Source organism: Manis javanica, chromosome 16 (assembly GCF_040802235.1).
Source record: "Manis javanica isolate MJ-LG chromosome 16, MJ_LKY, whole genome shotgun sequence".
In the NCBI taxonomy this organism is placed as follows: domain Eukaryota; kingdom Metazoa; phylum Chordata; class Mammalia; order Pholidota; family Manidae; genus Manis; species Manis javanica.
The window spans coordinates 50,836,344-50,857,126 of record NC_133171.1 but is presented as its reverse complement, the minus strand read 5'-3'; the positions used below and the strand labels follow the sequence as shown (position 1 = coordinate 50,857,126).

General features: G+C 48.9%; 2 protein-coding genes across 4 annotated transcripts in view; one reads left to right on the top strand and one right to left on the bottom strand.

The window, feature by feature from the left end:
* Positions 1-20,783, top strand: part of DAAM2 (dishevelled associated activator of morphogenesis 2) — a 710,965-nt gene that overhangs the window by 202,411 nt on the left and 487,771 nt on the right. The window lies entirely within an intron of this gene.
* The window catches only part of KIF6 (kinesin family member 6), a 351,956-nt gene that overhangs the window by 16,069 nt on the left and 315,104 nt on the right, over positions 1-20,783 (bottom strand). For all 3 annotated transcript variants that reach the window (XM_073224258.1, XM_073224256.1, XM_073224257.1), the window contains exons 17-18: positions 3,698-3,782; positions 1,877-2,012 (exon numbers count right to left, since the gene is read on the bottom strand). In XM_073224258.1, the coding sequence (XP_073080359.1) occupies positions 1,877-2,012; positions 3,698-3,782 (221 nt within the window). The remainder of the gene's footprint in view (positions 1-1,876; positions 2,013-3,697; positions 3,783-20,783) is intronic.

Below are 20,783 nucleotides of genomic sequence, written 5' to 3'. Positions count from 1 at the left end.
AGGCCCTGGGATTCTCCCGGAGCATGGGAGGCTTATGAGTAGCTGTTACAAGGCCACTTGCTTCCCTGTCTCCCCAGGAGGCAGTGGGGAACAGTTTCTCATTGCCTCCCCTGCTCCCATGGGGTTTAAGGATTTCTGACTCGCCCCACTCAGGGTGCATCCGCGGACTATGAAACTGCTAGCTGCCACGGAGAGTTGGCTTCTCGGCAACAGGGGGCTGCATCATCCCCGTTGGGGCCATCTGGCCCCTTTCTCAGGGACATCTTGAGGGGAAGAGGACACACAGAGCTGACACCTTTGCCTACTCTGGCTTTCACTGTCCATGGGAGGAATACATTGAATCCGCCAGCCTTGACTGGACACTTCCTGAGTCGCATGGGTGACCCTGAGCTACTGTCAGTGGCTGGGCTCCCCTGGGCACCAGCAGTGGCCGATGGCCTCACTTACTGATGACCTCACTGAGAGGGGCTCTCAACCAGGGAATAGTCAGGACCCAGAGGCACTGCGAATGTGGATGGGAGCCAATGACATCTTTATTTTTCCTACCGTCTACCTGAAACAGCATTTCTTTCAACAGTAAATGTAGACAACCAGTGACTTTGTCACCAGGACCAATTGCAGAAGTTTGTATCTCACATTACAGTTGCTGCAAAAATCTTGAAATATTGTGCTCATCATTATTTTGAAATTACAGTAAATACTGCCCCTAGATCTTACTAATTAATACATTTGCAAAGTGCTCTATATATCATAAATTTGCCTAAAAATATTTTGATAACTGTCTTTTGGTCTTATTGGCTTTCTTTGTCATTTTGTGTACTGAATTTTATCCAGATATTCTCTATTGTCTCGTCCCACGGCTACTTGGTAACATACTGGTTACTGCTTGGCTGTGAGTCCTTGGGCAAATATCTTCTCTGGCTCTCAGTTTTCTTGTCCTCAAAATGAAGGGATCAGCATGTTAGATAATCTCTAAGGGTTCTGCCAGACTAACAAGTGATACGAGTTTGTGTACCACATTCATTGGGGGCCACATGCACTGTATCACAGCATGAGGACACTGGAGCTGGGGGTTTGTACTAACACTTCTTAAGGTACTTAGCTGTCATAATATTATAGAGAGCTTCTAGGAATTTGTCTAGGAAATATGCAAAAATTTATCTCCATGTATGCTGCCAGTGAAAAGCTAGAAACAACACAAACATTAAACAATAGATTAGTCAAATAGATTAAAATGAGTCCTTATGATGGAACAGTGAGAGCCGGCAGGGTGCTGCAGCAGAATAACCTGGAAGGGCAGTCATGCTCTACAAGCGAGCTCTTACAAAAGCCATTTGGGATACCTGAAGACTAATATGATTCTATTTTTATAAAATCATATGGAAATATAGGTATAGAAAGAAAATGAATATAGTCCAACATGATAATATTAGTTATCCTTAAGTGGCGGCATTATAGTGATTTTTACTTCTTTGCATTTTTCTGTGTTTCCTAAAATTTCTTAATATATATAAATTATAGAAATGTATATATATGTACACATACATATATATGTGTGTATACATATGTATATGACTATAATGAGAAAAAACAATGTCGATGTTGTATCAATGGAGTATACCACACAGTGGTGGCGAATCCACTGGTTTTGGCACTACACCTCCCAGCCTCCTTTCTGTGCGTCAGGTACCAGAGCAGGAGGACAAGGAGCCCCTGATGGCTTGCATCCTCATTACTTAAATGAGCCCCTGCGCCCCCAGCCAGGGCTCAGAGCGCGTGGGCCTGTGGTGGAACACCTGCTCTGCTGCCTCTGACATTGCTCAGGCCACCTCACTAGGGTGGGCTCTGGGGCAGGGAGGGGCGCGGCTGCCAATACCTGCAGGTTGGTGGCTTCCTCTGCCCACCAGGCTTCAAACTCTTTCTGCAGCTTGACCTTGGATTTGTCCATGAGCAGCTGCAAGTGCTCGATCTCCACCTTCAGGGCCTTCAGGTGCATGAACATCGTCTTATACCTACGGTGGAATCAGGTAAGAGTTTTAAAAGTCACTGGCAGGGAGGAAGGACTGTCACCGCGGTTCTGTGACTCAGAAGCCTGGCAGCACTGCCCTGGTGCCAGGTCTGGGGTGCATAGGCGCCCATGGAGGCAGGTACTGAGTCCTCCACGGAGATGCAGAGCTAGGTGACCTGTCCAGGAGGCCCTCGGGGCTCTGGGTGTGAGAATAACTCTCCTTCAAGAATGCTAACTGCCGCAGTGGAGCACTTACTAAGAGCTGACATTGTTCTAGGTACTCGACGTTTATGATCTCGCTTAATCTTCCTCACAACCCTATGAGGAAGACACTGTTATTATCATTTCCACCTTAGAGATTTGCAACCCAAGACATACGACATACAGAGGTTAAGTGACTTGCTCTATGGCACACGGCTAGTAAACAGAGGGGCCAGGGTTTGAACCCACGTCATCTGTTCCCAGAACCACAGTCTCAACTGCCTCACCATTCCGTTGGTTCACTTTCCTGGTGAGGACCAGAAGCCACAGCACATTTGGTAGTGTGTATTCGGGCTTTGGCATGCTCCAGTGAACCAGAAGTTGTTCAACAGGAAGCAAAATGGTTGAACAGCTAAATGGCAGAGACAGTGTGGCTTCTGAGATGACCCTGAGCTTGGAAATGGACCAAGGGGAAAGGATGGGGTGGAGTAAAGACACAAGAACAGGTTGGAAAGAAACGGAGAAAACTGGAGGGAGGGAAAAAGAAGACAACTGGTGAGCAAGTCCAGGGGGTGGGGAGCAGTGGCATGTCTGGGAGGGCAGTGTGAGGCCTTCTGGAAGGAGGGTGCTGGCCGGGGAAGACAGTGCGCAGCTGTTAGTGACCTGGAGACCAGCTGCAGGCTGTCCTGTTCTCCTCAAGTCTTGGGATGGGAGGGTTGTGCACAGTAGGGGGTTGGGGGGAGGGTGATAGAGTTTGCTCAAGGCGCCTGCCTAGCCAGCCCAGGGGGGCATGAGTGGCAATGACACCATCAGCTCCTTGAGGGCAAGGAAGGTGACTTGGTCGTCCTCCCCAGAACTCCATGGCATGGAGGGGAGAGCAAACATTTGCTGAATGCAGAAATGCACAAATGAACTAAGAAGCTTGACTGGGGTGGCCAAGCTGAATACCAGTAATGACACATGTCTGTTTATGCCTGAGGTTCCTCACTCAGTGAAATCATCTGGGACTCTAAATGGCTACATGAGGGTGTGAATTCCCAGGATGCCTTACCAAGACAGGAACTCAGGAGGGAATGGGAGAGCTGCAGGCCGGCGCCAGACCTCCGTGGTCATACTTCCTGCCTCCCCTAGATGGCAGCAGGAGACAAGACTAGTTGCTTCCTGAGCTTTAGCCTGGCCCTGGGCTGGTGAGGGTGCCCACAGTGCACAGCATCTTGCGGTTGCTGAATCCAGCTCCAGGGTCTGGCTTGGCCTTCTGCCCCCTACTCCAACCTCACACTGCCTATGGTTCCTGCATTTCATGTCTGCCTGCTCAGAGGCAGGCAACTCTTTCAGCTATTTTAGGTCCCAGTTACTGGACCCACTTTCCAGAGTTGCTCCAGCCTGGGCTGGGGCATGGACGCTTTGCCTGCCCCGGGTAGCTCCAGGTTGTCCTGAAAGCCCTATGAGGCTGGGGTCAGGGTACAGTGGGGTGGAAAGAAAGGGCACCTTCTCTTTTCCTCCTCCAGTTGTGATCGCAGCTTCTCTTCCAGTGAGTCTGGCATCGAGGGCGTGGCTATGTTTTCTGAGATGCCTGTAGAGGGGAGATGCCGACGGGTTACTCAAATGAGGAAGAAGGGCCAATGGAGAAATGTGACACTGAGGGCAGATGATGTGCCCAGTGCATCCTAGGAGGAAAGGGGACCCTGTGAGTTCCTTGTGGGGCCTTTGGATGGAAATGTGTTTCAGCCCCCTTGTCTGCTCGGTGGAAAGCCTCTGAGGAGAGGCTTCTGTGGTTATTTCAGCTGTCCCTCCTGCTGTTTGACACCTGTCCCTGGAAGGGAATTCTTCCTTACATTGCTTTTAATCTTTCTACTACTGAGTTCACTCTTTCCTCTTTGAGAACCCAGGGAAGATGCAGAATAGCATTTCTTCATCCTCTGAGACAGAGCCCTTCACAAACCAGGACATCACCAACCCACCCACATCTTTCTTTGCACCAGCTGAGGTGCTGAATTCTCTAGCCTCAAATCCTATCTCCTGTTTTTAACTTCCCTCTAAAGCAGTGATTCCCAAGCCTGACTAACCCGGGCAATGCTAACATTCAAGCAGGGCTGAGCACGCACTCAGATGCCTTGCCCATAAGACAGGGCGACAGCACCATGGCGAGGCCTTGTGAGGGCTGTGTCCTCATCACGCTACCCTCTGCTACTGGCTGCCTAGCTGCCCACTCTGGCTGGGTGCTTGTCCAGTGGGTCCTTTCCTAGCCTGTTGGGTGGGTTCTGTTTGCCCTCCTAGGAGCCTCTTGGTGGTTGCACCGCATTTCTTAGCCCCACAGAAGGTTATCTTAGAAGTCACACAGCCCTGCTTTTTATTGCCTGTAGGGGAGAATCTAGTACAGGACGGGTGCTTTCCGGACATGATCAGACCTAATTCTTTTGGTTCTCATTTGAGGCGGTCCTCTTCCTATAGATAAGGGCGTTGAGTTCAAAGAGGTTAGCTTCCCAAGGCCACACGGCTAACTATAAGAACCTAGATCTAAACCCAGGCCTGTCCGGTTGCCAGGGCCTTGGATTCAGATGGTTCCTCCCTAACATTTCTGACAGACGGTCATCTGCTTTCTGCCCAAGTGCTTCCAGTGGTGGGGAGCTCACGGCTTTGCACAATAGCACATCTCATTGTGAGCAGCTCTGTTACCTCTCACTTTGAGCTGGGACCTGCCCGATTCCCTCATCTAAGGTCCCGGCAGCAAAGTTACATTCTAACTGATCTCAAATGTAGAGCCTAAATCTGGTCATAACACTCCAGACAGTCTGAGAGGGACAGAGTAGAGAAGGGTCCTTCCAGTGTTTAAACATTTATGCCCTAAATTTTTATAATAGGTAAATTCCTGACAGTGACCATTTACTGAGTCATATATACTCTATATACCAGCTCCTGCAAAGTCCTGCTAGACACTGGAGTAGGGGTTCTATTCACATTATTGTTAATTCTTATAATTCCCCCCAGCAGGGAAGTAAATGCCATGTCATTTCAGTGAGATTCTGAGGCTCAGAGAGGGTGGTGAACAACCTGAGGTCACACAGCTAATAAAAGGCAAAGCTGGCATTTGAACCCCAATTTTTCCAGTTTCAAAGAGCTAAATGTGTATACCAGGCAGCCTCCCCAACACTGTTTCTGGTTTTCAGCAGCTTTGCCCTTGTCATGGCCATGTCCGTTTGTCATTGTCCTCAGTTGGTCACTGTCCTCTGTTAAGCTTGTGGTCTGTGTAAACACCTGCATATTTTTATGAGTGGTTGCCAAAATGCATCCTAGTTCAGTGTGATTGTCCTTTTGGTCCCAAATGGAACATTTCCCATTTATTGGGGTTTAGCCTGAGGAGAGGTCCTCATTCTGGCATGCCTTTATTCTTTCTCTTTGGCTGCCTTTTATGTCATTATCTAACTCATTGCTAAATATGCTAAGCAGATCGGGATTCTGTCCTGTATCTTCCGGGCACCTGCTACTCTCCCTCCCTTGTGTCAGGTGACAACTGTCACCTGTCAGCTGACCCAGCAAGTGTCTTACTCCATCATCTGGACACAGGGAATGTAGATACCCCAGGTTTCCCAACTGAAGATTACGCTGCCACCCATGCTGGTGCGTTTTATTGGCCCCAATGACAGGCCTGTCCGTACTGCCCAGGCTCCCTGACCATAGACACTGGAAGCCCCTGGAGGCAGGGACTGTCCTACTCTTTGTATCTCCCCCTCAACCGGCTTTGTTCAGATTCTACATACAGGGTGCACTCAATGCCAAACATGTTCACTGCTCCTTGTCCTCTCTGAAAAATGTCAGAGATGTGAACTGAAGGAAGGATCTTAATATCAAACTGATAATGAGGACTTGAAATGGACAGACCATTTCCTCTCTTACTGGTTTCAGAAGTGGTTCCAGCCTGTTAAAGAAAAGCTGTGAATCTCCTTCCTCCTTTTAACACTTTTTGACCCCACACCTGAGAAATTCAGTGAAGACCCTGTTCCCTGTCCTGGTTGGACACCCTGTTAGGAGTGTTTGGTAGAAAGACAGATATAAGCAGCCCCGAAAGGGGAAGGTAAGGCTCAGAGAAGAAGCTGCCCAAATTCTGCCCAGGGAGGGGGTCCCATGTGGAGACAACAAAGGCTTTGCAGGGAGATAACTTCCTTCCAAACCAGATCGCAATCGAACGGAGCTAAGAACTGACCACATCACTCCTTGGCCCGGGGAAAGGACATGCTCACTGAGAGGGATGAAGATACAGAACGACCTGTAAATCAAAGAACCTTGTCAGTCAAAAAGGTGCCTCCTAACCGGAATGCGATACGTAGGCCTCCTGCCTAACCAATCGAGGCCTTTGTCTGCCTTGACTCTGGCCTGCTCCTCCCTTGGAGCATATTCAAATGAAACTTTCCCTCTGCCTGCCTATTGTGTCTCTGCCTCTTCATTTGTTGGGCGGGGACAAGGACCGAGGAGAAGGAACTCAACCCTCGCAATCCTGCACGTGCACGCTGCACAGGAGAGGCCTCTGATGGCGGGTGAAGGCAGGGCTGCAGATCTGCACAGCAGTGTCCCCTGGGCCAGTGGAGGCAATCTCCAAGGGATCTGTGATGGGATGGAAGGAAGGAGGAGGCCGACACAGCCTGGGCTCCACACACAAGCTGTGGTTGCCCCAGCATGAGTGCACAGCCCTTTTGTAGGAGAGGGGCTCTGGCCTTGCCCCTTTGCTGGCTGTTTCTTTGCTGGGCATCTTGCAGGTTCACCTGGCAGACTGCAGTCACAGGGGCCTTGGAAGTGTGGGGGGTGTCCAGATGCCTAGGGGAAGGAGAGCTTTCTGAATGCAACTGACATGAGAATGGGAAGTCATGTCAGCTACCATTTATGGGGTGTGCACTTGGTCCTGTTCTCTAATTCATGTGTTCTTGTCATTCTGGCTAGCAGACATTATCACCTCTGTGTTCCAGACAAGGAGACAAGGCTCAGGGTGGCCAGGTGGCTTGCGCAATGCCATAAAGCTACCAAGTAGCAGAGGCAGGCTTTGAATCCAGGGCTGGTCACAGATGACTATGAGTGGCGGTAATGGGCTGCTCAAAAAACTGAGTATATAATATAATGCCAGGGGTTGGAGGGTCCTGTGAGGAAAGAGAAAGCTGGATAAAAGGTAGAGGGCTGCCATGCTAGGTAGAGTCATTTGGGAGGCCGCTCTGACGAAGGGCATGTGAGCAGAGACCTCAGTGAAGGGAGGGGGCCACCATACAGAATCACTGCAGGGATTACAGCAGCAAGTGCAAAGGGCCTGAGGGGGATCTGTTCGGTGCATCTGGGAACAGCGAGGCCAGTGAGCCTGGAGCAGTTGGGAAGGAAAAGAGTGGTGGGAGCTGAGACTAGATGGCGCAGGACCTTGTAGGCCATGGTAAGGACCTTGGCTTTGAGAGAGGCGAGAGGCTGGAGCATTTGAAGAGAGGAATAGCTCAATCTATTCCTTTGATACCTAAGCCAAGAGTGTTTTGCTGATCAAGACAAAGCTGCTCCAAACTAAAGAATAGTTAATGTGATTGGCACCAGGATGTTATAAGCTTGTTGAAAGGATCTGGGAAAGAAAGCTGAGGCAAGGGACCTCGGGCAGCCAAGATGAGGGCAGAACATGTCCCTAAGACCAAGCTATCCACGTTGTCATGACAACCAGTGGGCTATTGCCAAAGGTGATGTCTGCATAGTGAAATGAATTGTAACCCCACAGGGGACAGCTCCTGGCTGCTTCTGGTGCTCCCTGAGGCTTGGCTTATCAGTCCACTGGGAAGAGAAGTAGGCGCTGGGAACTCAAAGGGAACTCAACAAAAGCGACTGAGCAAGCACAGAGGAAGGCGGAAGAACTGAAGGGCATGCGGGCTTTGGAGGTCCCCATGCTCACTGGGACTGTGGCCAGGGACAGAACCTCCCGTCACCTGACAGGAGGCACTGGGAGCCCTCCTTTCAAGCACAGGACTCAGGCTGGGACAGGAGCAGAGGTCACGGCCCTGGGTGGCCTATGAGGTCACACTGTTAGTCTGTATGAGCACCCAGCTCCAAAGCAACACAAAAGCAAAAAAGAAGGGTTTCATTCCAGTGGCTGTGGATCTGAATGTCACTCAGGGAGGAAGCTATGGGCAGTCAAACAGTGACTGAAATTCACGCAGGGCCCGCGCAGTCCCAGGCTGACCCTACCTCTGAAGTGTCAGGTGTCTGGGAACTGACAGCACAAGGACAAGAGGGGCTCTGGCTGGGAGGGCCAGCCTCCTGGAGGCCCCTCGAGCCTGGCGTGATTTGGGACATTGGGAAGATCCCTGTAACTCCTCTTCCCATGTCCCCACACCCTTCTCTCAAACGCCTCCCCACCAAAACTCTTCCACACAGTTATTCAATGTCTGAACTGTGCAGAATCTCATGCCTTTGCCTCAGCGGCTCTCTACTGGGGGTGCACATGAGAGTCACTTACAGAGCTCGTAAACGCACAGAGACAGAGGGGCCCTCCCCCAGACCCGCTGAGTTAAAACTTGCTGGTAAGTTCCCCTGGTGATTCTGATGCTTGGCCCTTGTTAAAAATACCACTCAAGCCTTTGAGGCCAGTGTCACTGCAAGTACTCCGCACAAGGCTACTGAGAGTGCAGGGCCCACAGGGCCTTAGACAGGATGGCAGCCAGCCTATCTCTTTGCCTCCTACTCACCTTCTGGACCTTCGGGAGCCCCTGTAGGGGAAAGGGGCCCAGGGGCTTGCAGCCAGGAGGACACACAGTCTGTAGGGCCGGGGCCACCCTTGTAGGTGGTGGGGAGGATCTGAATGAGGACACCCACCATGGGGCTGCTCCGTGGGTCCTAACAGTCTTTGTGACCCCACCACAGATGGGGAACCTGAGTTCCGACAGGGGAGGCAGTCTGCCCAGGATCGCACTGCTAAGGAGAGCTGGGGTCAGGACCCAGCTCTGTCTGACTTCAAAGCCAGTGCTTTTTGCTCTCTAAGAGATTCTGATAGCAAAGGAAGCCATGGGTCACACCATTGATGCTGGTATTGACTTGTCCTTGGTATTTGAAGGTGATGCTCTTTTCTATGAATGTCTTTCAGTTCTGAGGCTGAGGCTGAGAGAAAGCCTCCGTCTCCCTCTGATCACTGGCCTGTGAAGACTGCCCTTTAGCAACCAGAACCGCAGCCTGCAGCCTGGTACCTCCTGGCACTGCAGCCCATCCTCTGGGGGTGAGGGGCTGCAGTCTGCCCTTCCACAAGTCCGGTCCCTGGAACATCCACAGCCAGCCTGCTTGTCTCCTTGACTTTGTGCTAGGAGTCCAAAGGAAGGCAATATTGAGATTTCCAGCTAGGCATCAAAACCAAAAGGCGTCCTTTAGATTTCCAGAGGCTTCTGTAGGGCAGAGGCCATGAGGCCCAGTGTAGGAGGAGGCCATGAGTTATGTGGCTCTACCACGGCAGACAAGACCTCAGAGCCAGGGAGGCACTGCAGCTGGTCACCTCAGCTATCCAGGAATGATGCAGTTGCTGAACGCCTCCAGGGGGCTAAACTGTCGCACAGAGCCATAGCTCACTCAGCCTCACCTGTGTGAGAGGTCAAAGTGTCTGTCCTTACCAAGACTGATGGTGTCAGTAGCTCAGTTACCACCACGGTCAGCAGCAGCTCAGAGGCAAAGATTCTGGCTTTTCAATCAGACTGTTTCCTGTTTAATGGCTCAAGTTTATTGTCAGCTGGGGTGATCACATGCTGACAGTGTTCTGGGGCACCATCCATCTTGGTGTTGATTTTGTGTAACACCTCAGCTGCCCATGGCATGCTCAGGTCTAAGGGTGTGGTTACTACCCTGGGGACACGTGGCTGTGACTGACAATTTCTTGGGCACAGTCACACCCACGGTCATAGATCCCACACTCAATGACACTGTCTTCCCCCAGGGAGCACGGGGTGCTCTCCGAGAGATGGCCATGCTTTAGCACAATCAGAATCACTCTGTATGCCTGTTTGGAGCAAACTGGCCCAGACACCCTCTCACAGAAGCACACCTGCTGTCTCTTCTCCCCCAGGTAACCTCCCCTGCTTTACTTTAGGCTTCTCTGCCCCGGATCACAGCCCTGGGAGGGTGGCCTCGCCTTGGGCGTTTGCTCCCTGTGGGAGATGCAGACCATGAAGTCGGTCTGCCCTGGGGTCAGTGTGGACTTGCAAGCATCCTAGCGAGGCCCTGGGGACACACTGCGTCCACAGGAAGACAGTTCTAGTCTCCTTACCTGCGTCGGTTCGGCACAGGCACCCTTGCAGTGTCACGCCCTGTTTAAACAGGGCCTTTCTCACCAGCGCTTTCTTCTGGAGCTCCAGATCCTTCTCTTAGTCTCCAGCCCGCTTTCTCTGGCTGCAGCCACTCAGGGCCTGGCATGGTGACTCTCTTCTGAAAGCTCCTGGCACTTCTCCCCCACCTCCCTCCTGGCCAGATGCTGCGTCCACCTGCCCCCCAGCCCGTGGAGGCACCCTTTCTCCTCAGAAGCCTGCTCACATTTCTCAGTCCAGGGCTGCTCTCAAAGCCAGCCAGCCTCCTTGATACTCCTGTTCTCTGCACCCTCAGCCTCACTGACCAGGGGTGACCACATGCCTCAGTCTCAGTGGCTTTTCAAACAGCAATTAGCCGAGTGGTGGCATCCGTAAAACCCCGTTACATTTTTGTCACACTGGGACCAGCCAGTCTGGTATGTTCTTGGGGCACAGCCTTTGGTGGGGGGCAGCTCTTCTCATGCCCTTAAGAGTGAGCATGGGCCTTCTTCCTGCAAAAACCTCTCATGATGATGTCAGTGGGGTTTGTTTGATTGTCTTGATGACTTATAAGATAAATTTCAGGACCTTAAAAAATTGAGTTAAGGATCCTTAATAAAACTTTCTCCTTCCACTTTTGGAATATTTATCTGCTACTGGCCAATTTGTAAACCAATCTGTTCATTTGCCCAAAACTTTTTACGTATCAGAGTCCGAAGCGAGCTGGAGACAGACCACACAGTGGGACTGGCACAGTTTCAAAGTGAGATGGCAAGAGCTGCCCAGACAAACAAAATACCCGCATGGGGGTCACAAAAGGCCCGATGGAAAATTTTGAAGAGAATGTCTGTAAAGAAAGCTAGCACTTGGCCTTAAGCCCATCTTGTCTTCTTTACTGGGGCAGTGAGGGGGCTTGAAGGAGACCACTCAGGAACTTGCATGCATTTGTGGATGTGAGTGTGCACGCACGTGCAGTGGACAAGCGTGCTAGACAGTCAGGCGTGAGTTGACAATGTCTAGGAGCAAGAGCAAAGAGTTGCTGCTATGTTCCTGTGGAAACGACATGGGCTAGAGGCACAGAAGAGAGTCAGGTTAGGGCCACTTGAGATCACCAGTGTGCTGGCAAACATTTAACAGCAGTACCCTAAAAAAAGAAGGCCTAGTTTGTAGTATTGTAGCTTTTGCCAATTTTTGTGGTGTAAATATTCCCATCATGGCTGATTTCAAGCTGCCAACATGCTGTGTGTGAATGTGGAGCTGGGAAGGGATGCACAGAGCCAGCTCTCAGTGCTAGCATGAGCTGGCTCCAGCACACCCCTGAGACACTCTAGCACACGCAAAACTTAGATCCTTTTCAATAGGGCCACTGGAGGGCAAGGGGACCTCAGGAAAGAAACCTGGCAGTGGGTTGCCAGGGGTGTGGTGCAACCCTTTTGCTTCCCCAGACCCACCCTCCACCATCCTCAGCTCTTTTGCCACTTGTCCTGGAGGCTGGCTGGTAGAGCAACGGGCTTCCTTACCCCTTGCCTTCTTGTAGGGCTCAGGCAGTGGGGAACATGGGCAAATGACTGGAAGGTGGGAGGAGAGGGAGGCGGAGGTACTGACTCCCTGACATCTCTGCAGGGGCCAAGAGCTGGATGCATTGCTTGCCTGAGGGTCACAGCTCCTATCAGGTGGCCAGAGCCTCTCTGCACAAGCTCCAGTAACTGCTCACTTCTCTTGCTCCCTCAGGCCTAGGGGCAGTGATCTTCCTGCCTTGCTGCTGCTACTACCTCTGGGGTGCTGTGGAACCTCTGGTCTCCCTATGCTCTGCTAATACCTCCATCAACAGGCCTCACAATACCTAATATGAGTACTGCCAGCTGCGTGCTGTTCCAGCCCTGACCCATACAGGCTCAAAGTCGGTAAGCATCTGTCCAAATAAGATGCATTCCATCAGGTCAAGGTGCCTGCTGGTGAGGGATCTCCAGGGACCCACTAAGGGACCCACACTGAGGAAGATGCCAGGCCCAGAGGGCACAAGGCCATATAACAAAGTACCAGTCAAGTTGGATCTTTACCAACTGCCTTTCCCCCTTCTCTCCAGACCCTTCTTGGGGAGACTGAGCTTAGCAGACTAAGCAGGAAGTGACTTAGAGAGAAAGCTGGCCAGATCCCTCTCCTCTGGCAGTTGGCCTTAGCTGGGGAAAGAGAGAGAAGTCTTATCTTTGATGAGTGAAATTTGTATTACTGAGACTGTTGTTACAATAAAATGACCAATTTTTGTTGTTTGTTTGGTTTGTAAGTAACAGTGAATGACCAGTTGAGGGACTAGGCTGCCCAATTTCCATCTGGGGCAGAGGAAGAGCTATCCCTGCTGTAAGGACTTAAAGAGACAGTGGAAGAACAAAAAAAGTAGCCTTCATGAGCATTTCTCACATATTGTTCACCACGTCCATCAGGCACACCATCTTCAGCTACAAGGTCCCTATTTGAGAATAGAATGCACCTGGAGAAGGAAATGAGACATGGCCAACTTCCTGCTCCCATCTTTAAGTAAAGCAGTCCTGACACAAATGGTAATGAGGAAAATTAAGATTAATTGGAACTGAATTGGGATTCACCTTTCTGAACACTTCTACCGTCACAGTGATTCCACTAAACAGTTATTTTTGCTTGATCTCTGACCTCTTGGAATCTAATCCTTTGAAGAGTTCTGGAAGTTATTACAAGCTGTTTCAAACATAGAAATGTTCAGAGAATGATAACCCATGTACCACCTCCATAGTTTGAAAAATCTAAATAGCTTGCCACGGTTGCTTTCAGTTTGTGTGTGTTTTTTGAACTGGAACTTTACAGTGTGCGGAAGCCTCCTGAGTGCCCTCCCCAATCCGCTGTCCTCACCCCAAAGGACTCTGCTCCCCATGGTGCAAATGGAGCCAAACCTTCATGCCTTTATGTCCTCATCCTGTGTCTTTAATGCCCCATAAACATCACTTAGCTATTTATTGACTTAGATCGAGGTAGCATAGGTGTTCTCCTAGTAAATATTTATTGCACTGTATACCTGTACATATGTTCTATGCACTTTTCTCCTCTTATGTTATCTTTCACAATAACATAAAGCTTCCACTCCCCTCCCCCCAGTCAATACTACTGAAAATGTTGGAATCTTTGTGAATGATAGCATTCCATACATGTTCTTCAGCAGTTTTTCTTTCATCACCATTGTGTTTCTGAGATTTATTCACATTGTATGTGTAGAGCTAGTTTATCTGTTTTAAGTTCTCTATGGTGTTCCAATGTGTACATCAGAGCTATAGCAAATGGATCCATTTTCCTACCCAGGAACTTCAGGTTGTCTCCTGTTTTTGTTTTTGTTGGTTTGTTGAATGCTTGGTGTGATAAGAACAATGCTGGATGAGTACCTCCGTAGGCACTGGGTGACCCCTTGGTGGGCGTATATTGCCAGGCATGGAATTGCAGGGTGGCAGGATTTGCATTATCCTCTGCTTTACCAGATAGGGCCAGAATCATCCCCAATGGCTGTTCATAGATGTTAATCACATGATTAACTTTCCCCTGCTTATCTTCTCCTCTTTTCTTTTTTCTTTTTTTTTTTAAATTAATGGAATCCACTCTGCTCTCCAGGTGTCACCTGTGCCCAGCTCTGCCCTGAAGTACTCCTCCATACGTCTCTCCTGCGTGGGCCCACAGCTTCTTACCACAGCTCCCTTGTGGTTTCCCAGAGAGACATCAGCATTTTCAAAATCCCACTTAAAGATTTTTCTTGGTTGTTTGGAACACACAGGACCTGCTCTTTGTGTCTGAGCACAAATGACCCTGTTTTCCTGTTGATAGGTGCTCCCCAAACTCACCATCATCTTCTTTGGTGGAAACGAGGAGGTTTTACTCCACCCTGTTACGTATGCTACAGAGTTGTTCCTAGGAAACACCAGGAACTTTCTGGGCTGAGGTTTGCCAAGCATGAATGGTGATTTTTATTGCTTGTAAGGGAGAGACAGGACAGGTGGAGGGGCCAGTCGTGATACATTTTAGTCTAGCAGATGAAGCCAAGAGGCTAGAATTTTGTCTTCTCTATGTTTGATTATTACAGACTAAATGGTTGTGTCCCCAGCATTCATATGTTGAAGTCGAATCCCCAGTGTGATGGCATTTGAAGATGGGATCTTTGGGAGGTAATGATGTCATGAGAGGGAGTTCTCATGAGTGGGTTTAATGCCCTTAAAGAAGAGGCCTCCCTCTTTTCCTACCATGTGTGGACACAGTGTGAAGCTGATAGTCTGTAACCCGGAAGAGGGCCCTCACCAGACTGTGACCATGCTGGAACCCTGATCTCAGGCTTCCAGCCTCCAAAACGTGAAAAAATTAATTTCTTTACTGTTTATCAGCCACCTAGTCTATGGTTGTTTATTATAACAAGCCCAACTGACTATAAAGACATTGGCCAAATGCCTAATTTATTCAAAGTAGCATACATGGTTTCTGCACATATGCATAATGAGAAATCATGGCTCTGGTAGCTGGTAACAAGATCTTCCTCGATCAAGCACTCAATAGAATAGACATTGACTGTAGTTTTGCAAGGTAGGGTGATTAACAGTGCCTGTGAACCAATGTGGGTAGAGCCATGGTGACTATGGGACTGTGGTGGCCTCCAGTTGTGCCACTTGGTGCTGGTGGCCAGGAGCTGTAACAGGCAATGTGGCCGGGGCTGTGGCTGCTGCCTGGGCATTCAGTTTGTTTGGGTCCTGGCACTTAGAGGCAGAGCCCATGGTGATTCACTGCCATCTACTCTGTCCTTGGCTCCATCACATATACACCTTGCCTGGCACTCATACCAGCCTTAGAGAGCAGATATTCTTCTCATAAGGACATAGAAACAGAAAGTAGGAAGGTCAGTGGACCAAGGTCACATGACTAGCAAGTGGCAGAGGCACCACTCAAGAAGGGCTCTCCTGATTCTAAGGTGAGTGCTCTGTTTTTACTAAATCACAGTTTAGAGTCCAAGACCGGCACCAGGGCTGATGCCCAGAGATTCCTTCAGGTCTTCAGAATGGCTGGTGTGGAAGTCTGGAACTACTCAAAGGGCCTGGCGCCTTGCAAATTGAAAACTGGGCAGGGAAATGGAGTGGGGACTCCTTCTCACTGCAAGCCTCTATGTTGAGGCTGGAAATTTGGCCAAGGACCTCATGTCACTGAGGCTGGCCTTATATTCACAAGCAACTGTGGATCAGAATTGACTCCAGTGGTGAGACTTTATCACTCGCCTTATAGAGGCAGCTGAGTCTTTTTGGAACCAGCTGAGATGCCATCTTAGCCTTCGGGCAGCTGCTTCCTTTACATTCTGCCTTACTCCAGGGATCAGCATTTTGTTCATTCATTTCTGAGAGGATGAAGACATCTCTAATCCATCCAAGCCCTCACATGTCCCCTCACCAAGACTGTGAGGGTTTCCTGCATATCTTAAGGAAGTCTGCATCCACAAAGAGGTAAAATCGCGACACTTGAGAACTAAGGAGTATTAGATTCATTTGTTCATTCAACAAGCAACCAGCAAATGCCAGCTCAGTTACAGGGACTGTGCTGGGCAGAGAATATCATTTTATAGATGTTGAAACCTGGGCACAGGCTAGCTGGAGCCTGGTGCATCTTGAAGGCAAAAACATGATCCCTTTTTAATAAGCATTTATGGAGGGCCTACAGAGTGCCAATCACTGTACTCAGTGTTGGGGAAATAAAGGTATTTTGTCTAGTGAGAAAATGGGTGGGACTAAATAATTAGCATACAGGTGATAAGCTCTATCACAGAGGTGCATGCGGAGTTCGGTGTGAGTCCAGAGGAAGCTGAGATAGCTCTGGGGAAGGGAAGCTTGGATTCTGCCTTTGGAAATGTCTTAAACAGAGCCATGAGGTCTGAAGGGAGGAAGAGGCATTAAAAGCTAAAGGCTTAATGGTAAAAAGAGAAATACAAGTTGCTTTGGTTGAATCAGGGTGGGTGAAAATCCTGGGGCCTGCCGCTTGCATCCTGGCTCGCCTCACCCTCACCCTGTGGTCCCTCAGGGGCCACGCAGAACACCTGGGTCCCACAGAACTCATTTTGAAAAACACTGGGCTAGATAATGCTGGGAGGTTCCCCTTGAGTTTTGTCTCAGTCAGTGGTTCCTCTGAACATCCTGGTTTCATAGACTGGCTGGATTGTACTTGGTGCTCGGTGAAGTCTTGTGAATAAATGGATAATAGACTGGCCTTCTGCTTTCTCTCAAATTTGTTGTCCCTAGGTGAAAAATTCCAAAAAGCATTTCCAGACTCAGTCTTAAACAATTTGACAGGAAATGAGAGAAAGAGGTGAGAGCAGAGGCCTCTCTTTGGAGAAGAGCAGAGATGCCACAAGAGGTCAGTACAGGGATTCTGTTTGGGAGAAGGAGCTCCACAGAAGACTAAGAGGGAGCAACTCCGGAACACAGGGAGCCTTCAGCGTCAGTGACTCCCACTCCCCCTCAGGCCTCTGATTTTCAGGGTCAGGCAGTGCACTCCGCCCAGTGGCAATCCAAGGGTCCCATGTGGCCTTGCAGCCATGGTGGACGGTTCTCAGGGACTGCTTTTGTTCCAGGGATCTTTGTGCCTGGGGTGGTGGGAAAGATGGAGGCGGGGAGGCGAGGACTAGTTTTTTTAGGGGGCTAGTATTCTGAGGGGATCTCAGACTGCTTGGAACCTGCCAATGCCATTTTGTGAATTTTTAAATTTATTAATCATTATTATTATTGTTAAGTGCTGTAATAGTAAATGAAACACATGTTTACAAGTAGAGGCAATGGAATAGTCCAGCAGGTTATGTTTTCACAGAAGCTGGGTCAAGGCATAAATGCAGAGGAAAGTGTGGTGTCATCCAGCAAGGACTGCTTGTGCTGGGAACATGTGGGAGTTCCTCAAGCTCCGTCCACTTCCATCTACTACAGAACAAAATAACTGACCATCTTCCCCTGATGGGCCGGGCCAGGTCTGCATGGCATGCCTAAGGTACTCCCCGGTAAGCCTCAGATCTTGTCGGGCAGTGTCTGCAGCAGGTTTACTCAGGGATGGCCAGGAGTACTCCAGGCCCTTCCTGCCCCTGGGCTGTGCGTACCCAGAGGAGGGGCCCAATGCAGCAGTAAGGGGGGCAGGGCTTGGGGTGGTGGTGGGGGGTGGAGGTACTGAGTATCTACCCATTAGTCAGTTAGCAAATGCTAAGGAACTTGAGTTACTGCCTGTGGGTTTTCTTTTCCTAAAATACCTCTTTGGCCAAAACTTCTTTGCTGCAAAATGTTCAGTGGCTCAACTGCCTATAAGATAAATGCTTAGATTCAAGGCTCTCCTTGAACCAACCCAACTTTACTATTTTAACTTTTCCCTTGACTACTTTAAATCAACTCCCCCAGAAAGTCATCTTCTACCCCACGAAAGCAAACACATCGTCACCCCACACAACATACATACCCCATAGAACACCCCACCAAACGTGACATATACACTACATACCCCTCCACACTCATACCACATACCCTCCCACACATCACATACACATACCACACACACACACACATCACATACACACCACTCATACCCCACACATATCACTCACACTCACACATACACACACACTAACCACACACCACACACATACAACTATTACCCCTTACCCTGAGGTTCTGACTCCTGCCCATTCTTCAGGGCTCAGCCTAACCCTGTGGCAGACCCCAGGGGCCAGTCCCTCTGGTAAATTCCCAAAGCTCTGATGGCCTGTTCCTCTCATGTGACACATTTCACATGATGCTTGGTATGCCACATGTCTTATCAATTTTAATCACAGGCACTTGGTAGAGTTGTATCATTAGCTGAATGAGAGCCAGTCCCTGATCAAATACTGCTCCGAAGAGACTCTTGAGAGAGAGGCTATAGCCCATGTTTCTGGGGCTGGCTTCTCCTGGTTTTGTTCCTGTTCTGTGCAATCATCAGAAAGCAGAGTACCTGGAGAATATTATCTTGGCCACTGACATAAACGCTTTCAATGAGTTATACTTTAATGTCAGGCCTCTTGCTTTTATAGCGGGTCGATATAAGAATCATCTGGTTGAACAACATTTCAGGATCTTTTGTAAAACTGCCATTGAAGACATCACTCACTAAGTCACTCAGTGTCCTTTACACAAGGGTCTGCACAATAAATTCTGGTTTGTATTTAGTTCCAGGAAAAAATTCTATTTCTGCAGATAAATTAGTGAGTATGCTTCCTGTTGTCAGAAAATGAAAACTATGTAACTCTGTACTTCTCTTTCTGCTTAGTGCCTAGATAAGAGACAGTCAAATTTATTGCCTGTGTGTTGTAATCTGCTCAGCTGTAGAGTCCAAAAGCACTTACTACTTCTACTTCTTTTAAATGGACTTATTTTATTTTATGTTCAAATGTCTCATTATACTTTTGAAGACATGTGAGTCTGGAAGTCATTTGGAGAAGCATTGATTTGGCCTATTTATTGCCCATGCTGGCTGCTAGGGATACAAAGATTCTTTTGCATCCAGCTTTCTAGGAGCTCACAGTTTAGTGTGGAGAACAGCAATGGAAATAATTACAAAACAAGGTTGGTACTTTGACAGAGGTGCATGAGGCTGGAGACAAAGCAGATTCGGGAGAAGTGGCTAGGCAATGCTTCGTGGAGGAGTTCAAGGTTGAATTGGGTTGGGACTATAGTGGTCAGAGCACAGTCAATGGGATAATATGTATGTGTCTAAATCTGAATTTTGATAAAGAATTACCTTTTTATGTGTATAAAAAGTACTGCTGGTTAGAGTGGAAACTCTCTGAGGGCAGGCATTTGGCTCTCTGTCCCTCTGTGGACTCCACATGCCCAGCACAGGGCTGAGGGCAGCGCACTGTGCTGGTTTCAGCAGAGGACCTGGCAGTGCATCTGTGCTGCATCCTTAGCTGAGCAAAGTTAGATGGGTTCACTTCACCCCGCTGGGCCTTAGCTGTAAAATGAGGATGATAGTAGTATCTCTGTCATGGGACTTTTGGGAGCGTTAAAGAAGAGAATACACATAAAGAGCTTAGAATCATACCTGGCCTATGGTAAAGTACTCAAGAAACCTCTGCTGATCAGTCTCATCTGTATCACCCACAATACTACACCATTTAGGGGAGCCAGAATAATAAATAACATGGGCAAAACACATGCAGCTGAGCGCGCAAAGCACTCTCAACTCCGCTGGCTCAATCTCGTTCAACGCGTATCATTTCCAAATGAGGCATAATTAAAAATCACATTGTTTTATTTTTTCCTGAAATGGTGTGCACCAGTGTGGGAGTTAGGCCCTATTCTAAGTCCACCAGTAACTTTTGTTTTCTGGGTGATTTTCTTAGAATTGGTCACTGATGTTTCTCTTCAAGGGCCACCCCAACTCTGCTGTCACATCTAAGGGGCCTCCTGGGCCCCTTCCTTCTCCTGACCAGCCCTGTCTTCGTTGGTTTCCCTGATCACTGACTTTTGAAAGGACCAGGGTTCCAGCAGTAAATGAATGGAGAGCCATACTCTGGATTTTTCAGCCAGGAAGGGGAGTAGAAGTCTTCATAAGAGCTTACACACAGGCACAAAGCTGGCCTTGTGGGGTGGGAGTGGGGGGTGACAAAAAGTCCCAATTTATAAATAGCATTTGTCGATTTCCTTGGTGTAACTACTCCCACTGTGCCTGATTTCCAGCTGCCAGAGCCATGTCACTGAATGGAATTGGAAAGAGATACATAACAGCACACCATCAGATAGTATTTCTATGACCTCAAGAGCAAAGGTAATAGTGAAATGGAAATTACAGATGGTCTCCGACTTAGGATGGTTTGACTTAATGACTTTTTGACTTTATGATGGTGCAAAAGCAATACACATCCAGCCGAAACCATACTTGGAGGTTTGGATTGGGGTCTTTTCCCAGGCTAGCGCTATGTGGTCCGATCTTCCTTCACGCTGAGGGCGGCGGCAGCGAGCCATGGGTCTGTCAGCCACGTGACCATGAGGGACACTCGCCGACACACTACAGCCATGCTGGACCCATACAGCCATTCTGTTCTTCACTTTCAGTACAGTACTCAATAAATTACATGAGGTATTCATAAAATAGGCTTTGTGTTAGATGATTTTGCCCAACTGTAGGCTAATGTTATTTTGAGCACATTTAAGACAGGCTAGGTTAACTACAATGTTAGGTGTATTCAATCCTTTTTACATGTATGATACTTTTCACTTTTACAATGGGTTTATCAGGTAACCCCA